At 42.7% G+C, this 12,615-nt stretch overlaps 1 protein-coding gene across 14 annotated transcripts in view; it reads right to left on the bottom strand.

Moving 5' to 3' along the window:
- Positions 1-12,615, bottom strand: part of Lrguk (leucine-rich repeats and guanylate kinase domain containing) — a 148,113-nt gene that overhangs the window by 117,917 nt on the left and 17,581 nt on the right. For 10 of the 14 annotated variants that reach the window (XR_015685391.1, XR_015685392.1, NM_001106589.2 and 7 more), the window contains 2 exon segments: positions 11,360-11,441; positions 4,847-4,971 (listed from right to left, as the gene is read on the bottom strand). Coding sequence is in view for 10 of the 14 variants with exons in the window: in NM_001106589.2 (NP_001100059.1) it covers positions 4,847-4,971; positions 11,360-11,441 (207 nt within the window). In the remaining 4 variants the exon portion in view is untranslated. 14 annotated transcript variants of the gene reach the window in all.

The raw sequence follows: 12,615 nt of genomic DNA, 5'->3' as shown, positions 1-12,615 counted from the left end.
ACCATTCATCTATCTAAATGTCTACACAGATGTCCAAGGAGTAAATCCTAGTTTTTCTAACTAAAAAGCCAGAAGGTAGTGTTTTTATTTAGTATTTTAATATTTTCATCTTCAGAATAAACTTTCAAGCCAGTAGGAAAGCTTTAAAAATGCATGATATGATGGTGCTAGTGCTTTGACTTTTCAAATTATTTATTTTTAAGATTATCATTTATATCGTTTCCCTCTTTCCTTTCTTCCCCCCAAACCCTCTCATATGCCCCTCCTTGCTCTTTTTTCAAGTTCATAGCCTCTTTTTTTCCATTAATTTTAAACTACATATAGCTTGGGAAGGGAATCTCAAGAAAAGATTGATGAGGTGGGTTGCCTGTGGGCACGTCTGAGATGGATTATATTGATTATGTTGATTGAGGTGGAAGCCGCATCCAGCATCCACTGCGGGCAACAGCATTCCCTAGGCAGAGGACTCTAAAGAAAGGCAGCTGGGCACTGACATACATGCACCAGTTCACTGCTCTCAGCCTCTGTGAATTCTGTGAATCCCGTTAGATATGCTTCCTCAATCCCTGCTCACATACATGCACCAGTTCACTGCTCTCAGCCTTTGTGAATTCTGTGAATCATGTTAGACATTCTTCCTCAACCCCTGCTATGTTGGACTGTGGCCCGGAACTGTGAGCTTTGTCACTGTTGTTTATCAAGGCCACTAGGAAAGAAACTCAGACACACACCTGGAACCTGAACATCAGTTCTTCACTGTGGTCTCAAAGACATGAGCTGGATCCGCTCTTTTACCATCATCACAGGAAGCCAACACTGTAACTCCACAAACATTTTGTGTCTCAGCGTCTCAAAGTCAGTGGTGATGGCTGACTCGGTAGAGTCTGTCTGGTTGTTTCTGCTCTCTAACCTGTGCTAGCCTATCAGAACCTGCCTTAACCAAAGGTGCGTGGTAGAACTGTGCAGTACTAATTCTAAGATATAGGACCAAGTCACTTGTGCTTTCAGCTCTGAGGAGCTAGAGACACCATGCACCCGAGACTACATTGGGTGAAAATCTAGTCATCAAAGCAAAGTCAATAATTCACATATAAGCATTTCTCAGACAATGAGACTAGGAGGAAGTTCCCATATTCGAATGGTTGCCCACTTTTTCAGTCTCCACACACCCTGAGCAATAGCAGTAATGAGAATAATTTCCATTTTTGAATATTTTCCAACATTCTCCTCATTATTTGGCTCCTTTGCCTGAAGGAACAGGAAAAGATCATAGTAAAATTTAACCTTTGGTTTGAGTCAAAAGTTGTCATAAAGAATAATTTCAAATTTTTGGTTAATATTATGTTTTACCCACCCTTAAGACATTCAAAACTTTCATGCAGAGGCAGGGGGATCTCTGTTCAAACTTTCAAATTTTCAGCTAATATTATGTCTTACGTAGCCTTAAAACATTCTAAACTTTCAGGCTAAGTGAGGTGACACAGAGGCAAGTGGATCTCTGTAAGTTCAAGGCCAGCCTGGTCTACATAGGGAGTTCCAGAATATCCAGGACTACATGGAGAAACACTGTCTCAAAAAACAAAAACAAAAACAAAACAAATTAAAAAAAAACATTCAAAACTTTCAAGATTGACTTAAGAACTGAAAATTTAAATTAATGTATTCCCTTTAATCTGAATATTTTCACTGTTAAATGTTTCATGGCACATTGAATAGCAAGAGCTCATTTTCATCCTATTCTTCGTAAAATTTCATTTTAATAATGAGCCAGATTTGTGCTCACTGGTAACTCTATAGCCCTTAAAATGGCATAATAGGATGTTAATAATCTTTAAAGGTAGGTTATAGCCTATGAGGGTTTATTATACTATTCTTTTTACCTCTATATGTTTAAAAAAGTGTAATAAAAAGGAAAAAAACCCATAACCTTATTTGCCAAAGTGAAACCACATTTTCCTGTTCAAAGTTCAAAAAACTTAGAAGAAGTGAAAAGAGGAAAGAGACCACGCTGAGCTCGCCATATCAATTTAATGTATTGAAATGAGGGCTCAATCTCCCATTCAAACACTGCCCACATATCCAATTAATATACAATACACTTTCCCCCAAAGGACTGTGAAGCATTTTCTATGCACAAGACAGATGTGAGATGGTCTGAGCAGAGTGAGGCATAGAGAAGTTTAATTAGATAGCCTGTGGCCATGAAAGAGAAGAGGCTGAGAGAAGTTGAGAATCACAGAATCGCTGATTGAAAACCAGCTAGGTAGTGCCTTTGTCCAGCACTGCGAACCCAAAGGCTCACTCCTGGGTGTGGACATGGAGTTTCTGCACACAGTTCCTCCAGTCTCACAGTGAATAGCAGGGGGAAAAACCCACCATTTTTATAGAGAAGCTGTTTGAAGTAAAGTAAATTAGAAAGCATTCCTTATCTTCCAGTGTAGAGGATTGTACTTTGACAAAGTGAAGTTCAAGGTTTGCAATTCAGTGTCACTGTGTTCTAATAAGGATGTAGTGGCCACAGGCAAGTCATGAGGCTCCCCTGCCAGCTTTTCCAACCCCGGGGGGCGGGGGGGGGAGAGAGAGAGAGAGAGAGAGAGAGAGAGAGAGAGAGAGAGAGAAGGGCAAGTATTAGCAGGTGGAGTGTTCTTCTTACTATGCTGTAGACTGAATTCTGGTCAATAGCTAAATCACACTATGTTGTGATTCCATGAGTTAAAAATAAAGTCAAGAAAACTCCTGAAGCAAACATGTATCGTTTTTGGTTATAAATTGTATTCAAATTTGGGAAGAACAATTTTCCAATTTTCAGAATCTCAGTGAAAATAAGTAAAAGCATTTTCTGTATTTTCTAGTCCGTCTTGGGTGCTGGGTATAGGGACTAGAATAACCAATCTCATTTGTTGGCGGGAAAAAAAATGGTAAAATATGCTAGTGTCAGTGAGCGAGGGGCATGTGGTTATTGAAGTGCAGAATGACAGGAATGTGCTGTTTTAATAATAACTGCTGCCCCCAAACATACGCGTCTTTCTTTCCCCTCTACTGCAGGTGGACGGGAATGTCAATACAGACAAGACACATGGAGGGGTCTGCAGTGAAGGTTCACACCTGCAGTCCGGTGGCAGAGGCAAGAAGATCATCACAAGTTCAAGGCCAGCCTGGTCCTCATAGCAAGTCCCAACCAAAATTGCAAAACCACATGCGTGCACGCACACTCACATATACACTCACATGCACACACAGAGAGACAGACAGACAGACAGACATGCACACAGACAGAGAGAAGTGAGGAGGAAAAGAAGGTAAACTTCAAAATGGTGAGCAAAATAGCAATATGCCAGCAATAGCTTTTTGGATAGTTGACATTTTCCAATGTAATTGGCTTTATTTTATAACTTAAAGTTTTATATCTCATTTCTTAAGATTCTCCGTTATTCACATTTTGTTAACATGCCTTAGCAGGCAAAAAACAAACTCTCAGGGTGAATTATGAAACCTTTGTATACATGGTGGGAGAATCCCTGCCCTCTGCCCTCACTGAATTCCATGGAGGGCTAGAAGAGTCTTTAGAGCATTTCGAGCTTTAAGAGGAGCCAAACGTAGGTCACCTATGGTTCAGTACAGAATTTCTATGTGTATGTAAGCTATGTGAGAAGAGGCTGGAGAGACGGCTCAGCAGTTAAGAGCACTGGCTACTGTTCCAGGTCCGATCCCCAGCACCTACATGGTGGCTCACAACAGTCTATAACTCCTGTTCCAGGGGATCCTACACCCTCCTCCTGCCTCCCTGGACTCGAGGCACGAAAGTGGTGCACAGATATTCATGCAGGCAAAACATTTACATATATAAAATAAAAAATAATTTTTTAATTAAAAAATGTACACATAACCCAATATGCAATTTCATGCTTAACACCCTCCTGAGAGAGAGACATAAACATTACTAAGATACAAGCCTCCATGAAATGCTCCCCTACCCAATGGATATAATAAAGGCCAAGAGAGCCTAAGGCTAAGCGGGAGGAGAAAAGAAAGAAGAATCCTGTATATAAACAACATTGGCACCCTCTCTCAGATACCAGTAACCCATACTGTTAATTTATAAATACTGTGTGCACCTTTGAGTCTCTTGGGTCTTATTAGTGAACAGCCCCTACGTGCATGTGCATTTTGGTCATGTGGCATGCCACAGGACTTAGAAAGACACCTTCTTTGGGAAAGGGCAATCAGATGGAATCCTTTGGACTGGAACTACGCTTTTATTCTCAGCACAACCTACAACTTTGAGAGCAGGAGACTAGACTAGCACACAAGATGGGCTGCCTAAGTTCAGTGTTTAGGAAGCATTCTGTAGATCATTACATCCAATAAAGTGTGAGCAGCACTAAACACAGTTACCATGCTCAGATACCATTTTCATTATATATATATATATACATATATATATGTATATATATATATATATATATATATATACACTTACTTGTAAAAATTACCTTCTTTCACAGCATAGAAAATCAATTGTCTACATTTTTTTACCTTGGACACCAAATATGAAACTGACTTTACTTGGACATGGACTATTGACCACACACATACACAAGTACACACACACACACACATACACACACACCCACACACACAGAGCAAGAAAGGGAGAAGTGGCGGGGGGAGAGGGAGGAGGAGAGGGAGGGAGAGAGGGAGGGAGAGTGCGAGAGAAGATAGAGAGAGAAGCATGTGTGCACACCAGACACCATAAGGAACAAAGAAAAATTCTACGCAGTCACCACTCACACTTCTTAAATACTAGTCACCACTTCTACAAAGAATGATATCATATTGGACTCACCACAGAAAGCACTTTGATGGGTAACGTCCCTAAGCCCTTGATTGTTGTGATTCTGTTGCCAGCCAGACTAAGGTGGGTCAGGCTGATGCACTTCTCCAGCCCAGTGATTTCTTCTATCTCGTTGTCTGTACGTGATGACTACGTTTAAGGAAAATGTTATTCAAAGCCTTAGGAAAGATATCCGAGGACCTGGAGTTCAATCCCTAGGTCCTATATGGTGGGAGGAGAGAACCAATTCCTAAAAGTGGTCCTTTGACATTTCACACAAGCACCTTGGAAAACACACACATGCACCCACACTAAATCAGTGTTAAATTATCACTGGAAAAATCAGACTGGAGTTTAAATAAAGGAATATTATATGCCCCACATAGGATAAGCCCTAAATCTTGATGTGGTGTTCATATAGGATAAAACACCAATTCTATGAAATGTTAAAAGTATACTGGGGTTGGGGATTTAGCTCAGTGGTAGAGCGCTTGCCTAGCAAACGCAAGACCCTGGGTTCAGTCCCCAGCTCTGAAAAAAAAAAAAGTATAGCATGTGTGTCTCCGTGTGACTCATTTAAACTATGGAAGGAAACAGTAGTTCAGAGCTGTGTCCTGGACCATGCACGCTTCCCTCAGTTAATGATGTCCATGAGTAATTCATGGGGCTCCCCTCAGGCAAGAATTTGGAAGACAGGGTCATCCTACGGAGACAATGTGAATGGGGCTTTCTCATCTTGCAGGTGACCTCTGGCGCAAATGGGAAGGCCACCACCCTCTCATAGAAGGGAGCAGTCCTTCCAACTCATATTGGCTTCCCTACTCCCATTCAAATGCAGAACCCTGGAAGTCTCTAACATCACCATTTGTGGTTTCTATTCTTGCTGATTGCATTTTAACTTTATCTCGTGCCCAAACTGCAGTTCCAAAGCTGAGTTGTGTGCTCCCTGGTGAGCCACCAGGCTCCCATGGAAGGTTTTAAACCCATGATCACATGGACAGCCCTTGTTAAATGCAGTGGGTCACAAAACAGAATGAAAATTCGTAAGTGAAGGAAGGGGTCTTAGGAAGACAGGAGAGGGGTGGAGATGAGTGGGGGTGGGGACAAGAAGAGCTAGGATGCATTGTATACATGCATGCTGTCAAAGAACAATTTTAATGTTTCAAAGGGTGTGAACAAGCTATTCTTCCGATTAGAAGGCGCTCGTATTATCACTAAGTTACAATCACATGGGGCCAAGGAGTCATGTCCTCTCACTCTTAGCATGGAAATGGATCGCTCAAGGCTAGGATCGAATCCAGAGAGATCTGTACTAGGGAAAGAGATAAATAAGAAAACTGGACAAAGACGTGTTACCAAATGTAGCAGAAATTTCCAGGTCTCCCTTATTAGTTCCAGATCCCACTCATGGGCAGAAACACGGTTTTTGCAGTGGTCATATGCCATCTAAAATCTCCTGTGAGCAAGGCCTCTGCCAAAACCACCACACAAACAGATACTCACGAACATCGTCTTTTAGATCCCGTTTTCTTTGGGATGGCTAAACAATGATTTTGGATATAGAACAAAGGCCAGTTCTTTGTAAATATGGACCCTCGTGAAAGATGAACATGAAATATAGGAAATAAGAGATTAAATTATCTCACACAGCTGTGATGGAATATCTTTGCAGCGAGCGATCTTTGGCTACAAAAATTAAGCCGTGGAAACTTCAGATGGCCATCTGCTCAGCATCATGGGGACTCGGTGTCTAAGCCTGTTTCAGAACACCAGTGTCCTGGAAGCTCTGTTCTGGCCAAGAGGAGGACGCTCCAAAGCCCAGCAGCGAATGGAGGCAGTAAGTAGGCAAGGCGAGGAGCTCCGTGACAGGAATCCTAGTGGTGACGGCGATGTCAGGGATTGGAAGCTTGTTTCTGAGACCCCAGAGGCTGCCTCAGTTCCCCTGGAACCTCCAGAAAGGAAGTGAAATGTGGGTGCCTTACTGCAACCACAGCCCAGCCTCCAGCAGGTCCCACTTGATGCTCAAGGAGTTTTGCAGAGAGTAAGGGATCTAACGAGCACCCCTGTTGAGAACAGTGCTCATTTCCTACCATTGCCTCCCACCTCCCGTGTCTCACTCCCCTTGACACAGGAGGGTGTCCAGGCACACCCTAGGTTAGGCTCACACGTAAAGGGTTCGCTGGCCCTGCGTCTGCATGGATTCTACACCCTTTCGTTCAACCAACCACATAATGAAAAACTTGATGCAAAAACCAGACAACTGCGTCCAAGTCATACAGACTCATCCTTTGTCTTTATTCCCTAGCAAAATGGCATAACGACGTTTGAGACAGCATCTAACTTATTATACACAAGGATTTGAGTGTTCATGGCTTAGGCATCTGAGGAGTTCTGGAACCATCCTCCCTCCCACCCCCAGGAATGGCCACACTCTATGTTGTCACCGACTTCTTCACCTACTTATTCCAACAGTCACTTTAAGGGTCACTGCCTGTGGTGATTCCAATCAGTACACGTGACTGGGTCGTCAGGAGCTGAGTTCCTAACTAGCCACACCTCTCCAGCTACAACACCCTCATCTCTCTCGTCTCCCTCCTGTTTCAGGCCCTTCGTGGAGCGATTCTTGCCCTTCCTCCTAACATTATCATTTCATGTTCTTTCTGGGGTCTTGGGAGCTGCTGATAAGAAGTACAATCTGATAAGTCACTAAACTATTCCGATGAATTAGCTTACTGGATTAATCCTCTTAGGGGCCTTATAATATTAAAAGGGGGCTATCAGGAGAAAGACTCCAAGAACTCAAAATCATCAGGGTTGCTTTCTAGTTCTGAAGTTTTACCATTTTTTGTGAATAAATCATTTTCGGTGGAATTTTAGATTGTTCTGGAAACCTAGTGAAGGAGCCCTGTGGCGCTACGGCCTAACTTCATGGCCGAGGTCCCGGGAACCCAACGGTATATTTTTACATTCCAGCAATGCCGTCAGTAGCTCATAAATGTTTGACATGAATTATTCACTAGCCCAGCATTTGCTCTTATTCATTTGTCTGCAGTCATAAAATATGGTTTGGGTGTACAGAAAACAGTTACAGAGAAATCATGCCGAAGTCCATCACGATTCTCTCAGTGGAGAGAGATCCGGGATGACGGCTTTAATCACAACCAACCCTGAGAGATCTCTGCCGCCTCACCGGTGAAACGTGGCCTTTGCCACCAGAGTGAATCTCGAGGAGGAAGGAAATGTGCACACCCCTTAAATGGTAGCATTATAAAAGTAGTAATTGCTCAGGGCACTGCAAAGTGAACAAGCCAACAGGATGCAGAACGGTAAACTCTAATCAGCTGTTTACCAGGTAGCTCCAGAAAGGTGTTGACCTTCCTGGGTCTCTGGCTCCTTTTCCATAAAATACATAAAATAATGATTAGTCTGGGCAACCTCTAAAATCCTGTCTGGATTTGAAATTCTACAAATCATGTTTTTAACTTATCAGGAACCAGTCAGGGTTTGTAAGGTAAAGGATCAACTATGCCTAATACGTGCATTTACCTTACCTTGACTGGGCTTCTCATCTTGTAATTTAGGATGCTTGTCAATTAATCATCAGCCATCTACACAGGGAAGGACAGAATAATCTAATAATGATAAACTGAAAAATCGACACCTTAGAGTTAATAGTGTCGTCCAAGATATCAACATATAACTACTATAATCATTTTATATTACAAGCATAATTGGTTTAAATCATTTTCATATGACTCAATTAAGGATTTCCAGGGTGTGGGGCTGGAGAGATGGCTCATGGTTAAAAAATATGTACTGCCTTTACAGCGGGCCTGAGTTTGTTGCTCAGCACCCACATCAGGTGCTTCTGACCTCCATGGGCACCATGAATGCACACAGTGCACATACATACATGCAGGCAGCATATTCACAGACATCAGAGTAAACTAAGGGCTAAAAAGAGTTCTTAAATATTCCTCTCTGCTGCAGCCCACTGGCACCCTTGCTCCATCGCCACCGCTGTCACATTCTCTGTGACCTGACAGTAGCGGAATTTATGTACAGCCTGTCTTCCTTGATGAACACTCGGTGCGTCTTCCTTCTTGCTGCTACAGCCAACAGCACAATAAGCTTGCTCTGCAAGCCTCCAGGCACACACACGAGCAGCTTCACACAAGTCAGAAGTGCCAGGTCCTAGTGAGTGCGGACACTCAGCTTTATAAGAGAACTTACGGCTGTTTTCTCCGAGAGGAAGAGCTGGTTTCCAAAGCACAGGCAAGTTTCAAAGAGGTCCTCTCACTCTGTGTGCAGCTGGCGTTTTGAGATTAGTGTGCCCAGAATACCTTTGTAGAGAGCATGCACAGCGAGAACTGTGTATTCTCGTGTCCAGGGTTGTACTGTGAAAAAGCACTAGTTTGGGAGCTGCAAAGATGCCTAGAGGCATCTGTCACCACGTTCGGGACACGATCCACTTGAGTTGGATCCCTGAGAGCCACGTGGTGGAAAGAGAGAACTAACTCCCAAAAGTTGTCCTCTGACCTCTGACCTCCAGGTCACTGTGTGCACCCACAAACATGAGACATGCGTGCATACAAAATAAATTATAGAATGTAATAAGAAATTTAAAGAGTGATAGATTTCATTAAAATTTACAGATCACTTGAGTTTCTTTATGGGGAAAACAAAGTTTATTTTCCCAAATCTGTTACTTATATTTATAGAATTTCTAATATGAAACTATTTGTATAATGGCTCAAGAAGAGCGGTTTGTTTTGGCTATTTGTCTCTGTAGTTCTTCAAACAGTTTTTCAAACATGTTCTTCAAACATGATATACTCTATCTGCCTATGTTCTGGATTGCCATCAGTCTTGATATAACAATTACTTCTCTTTGTATGTCAGTGGTGAGACCCGACTGCTATGATGAATGTCAACATTTAAAAAGCAAACCTAGTCTTTCTTTATGTGTCACTATATTATTTGACATTTACAAAGTGCTAATGCTTTACTTTTGTACATGGAAAGCTAAATATATTTAAAAAATTAAAACTCTCATGATAGAAGTGTTTTGAGTCTACAAAGTGAGAGTGGCAATTCAGGGCTGCACACTGAAGATATCTTTCCAGACTGAACATTCTCCGGACCTGACTCTATGCTGTTCTCTGGGTGTCCTGAGGCAGGGCCTCAGAGTACTGAGTCTCTTCTGACAGGCAAGGCTCCAGCATACAGTCAGCTTCTTAGCTTGCATGTGTACTAAACTGTCTAGATAGTTGGTTCAAATAGGCTTTGGGCAGAGCCCAAGGATCTGGATTCCTAGACGGTTCCGGGCTATGCTACGCTGGTCCCAGTGGCAGCATTCTTCTGCAGGGCCAGAGATGAGTGGATTTCTGAACCCGGTGGCTTCTGAGTTCTTGTTCTCTGAACGTTCAATCAAGCATGAAGCCAAGGTTCCATAGGAAGGCGTTGTGTATGTGTGTGCCTCTGGTTTGCCATGGAAACACTGTTTAAATTCTTATCTGCATCATCTAACTGGTCACCCACTGTTATTGTCATCTGTAAGCTCAACAGGGAGTGAGGGAGTGTGGCTGTGTTCTAGGGCTCCACATAGAAGAAAGACTTTCTCTACAAAACACATCTCCAAGATCACCACTTCTGCAATCTCAGACGTACACAAACAGGCTGCTGTTTCACCCCTGGAATGAGATACTCAGGGGTAATCAACTCATCCTCCACCCGCCCCACAAGTGGAGAGGAAGATACTTGCTGAGTAACAGAAGGCACTGCTCTCTTATTACCCAGAGAACACCAGTCCCTGGTGTAAAGGAGACGCAAGCTCATTAGATTCACAGATCTTCAGTTAACTCTTTAGGCTCTACAAGGTGAAGCTGGCATTCTGTTTGCATGGGAGCCTGACGCGTGCAACGCATACATGCACGTTCCTGAGGGAACTGCACATCAAAAACCGAGCTTTTCCTTTAAGTTAAACATGTTTTAAATATACTCAAAGGGCTGGAGGTCTAGGTCTGTGGTAAAGCACTTAACCAAGCATGTCCCCAGTTTAATCCCCAACACATAAGGATAGATAGATAGATAGATAGATAGATAGATAGATAGATAGATAGATAGATAGATAGATAGAAAGATAGATAAATAGGTAGATGGGTGGATGGGTGGATGGACAGACATAAAATACTAAAATACCTTGCTTTATTTAAAAGCAGAAGTTTGACTTCCTCTGTAGAATAAATACAAATTTTCCTGATGATAAATCTAGATTTTAAGATTCTGAATTTATATAAAATAAGGCAAAAACTTAAGTAAATTTGAAGAAACATGTTCCTTAAACAGAATTTTTTTTTAGTTCTAGAATCAAAAATAATCTTTGTTTTATGACTGCCTATTCTTAGTTACATGAGTCACACTCTTCCGGGAACCACGTCTCTGGTGCCTTCCCGTGTCATCTGTAACAGCCTCTTTGGTGGGGGCTACTCCCCATCGTCTCCCCTTCCCACCTTCAAAGGATACTGTCCAAAATCAGTTGAGTGAGAGTGTGGTACGCCGACAGGTCATACATTTCAGAAATCTGGTTGGAGGAGAAATCCACCTTCTGCTGACAAAAAGAGGAAGAAGGTTACACGACGTCCTCCTTCAGGCTCTCGACAGCGTTTTACAGCAGAAAAGAAGACATGCTTCTGGATGCAGACTTAGAGTTGACTCCTGCACGAGAGTCAAACTCGGCATCCCCTCTCTGTCTCTTGTTTTTTTTTTCAATAACTTATTTTTTTTCTCTGTCTTTTCTAACCTGGACCCTATAACTGTCACCACCTTGAGAGGGATCTGAGGAGGAAAAGTCTTCTACATGGCCCAGAGGATGGATCTACAATTCTCCCTTTCCCTCCTTCCCCTACTCTCCAAAGTTGCACTCACTAAGTAGACCAGGCTGGCCTCGAACTCAGGGATCTGCCTGCCTCTGCCCCAAGTGCTGGGATTAAAGGCATGAGCCTTCATGCCGCACCAATTTTTTTTTAAACTTCCTTGGTCTTCCTTCAGGATTTAGCTCAGTTTCACCCACAGCATCATGGTCCCAATATCTCTAATACCCAAAAGACCACATTCACTTCCCGTATATGCATGCCCATCCATCTTTTGTTTGCCAGACATTGCCATGCGCCACCCACGACTGCTAGGGCTGCAGTCCTTATGACCCCTCAGGCTTCAGCTTAATAGCCTTTCTCAACTGACTCATTTAGACAGGCATTTGTCAGCAACATCTCTTGACCCTGGTCTAGAATGATACTACAAACGAACTTAACCAATTAAATAAATAGCTTTGCCTACTTTCATTTACTGGCAAAAAAAAAAAAAATGGCAAGAAAACTCAAGAATTTTGAAACAATACATCCATGAGGATGTTACAGTGTCATTCTGGAAGGTCATCAGGCAGGTACTGAATAAACGTGGTCCCTCCTGTGCCCTTTAAATCAGTGACTGCACTTCCCACAAGCTGACTAAGATAATAGTTTCCCTGACTGAATCCTAGCAAGCACTGTAAGGCAAGAGTAGACAACAGGTCAGGTCAGTGATAGATGTAACTGGGAGGGAGGGCTACGCTGTCGCTGTCGGTGAGCGAGCACTGTAGAGCACCTGGAGGAGGACAATGCGAAATGAAACACTGTTTTGACTACAGGAATCCAAATGGAAATTTAGGCCTGAGCACATGGGGGGATATGGAAAAGACATGGTATGACATCAGCCAACCTGACATGGCAGAAACAAAGTTC

This window comes from Rattus norvegicus, chromosome 4 (genome assembly GCF_021556685.1).
Source record: "Rattus norvegicus strain SHRSP/BbbUtx chromosome 4, alternate assembly SHRSP_T2T, whole genome shotgun sequence".
Classification (NCBI taxonomy): domain Eukaryota; kingdom Metazoa; phylum Chordata; class Mammalia; order Rodentia; family Muridae; genus Rattus; species Rattus norvegicus.
The sequence above is the reverse complement of the archived record's forward strand: the minus strand, read 5'-3'. Positions and strand labels throughout refer to the sequence as shown.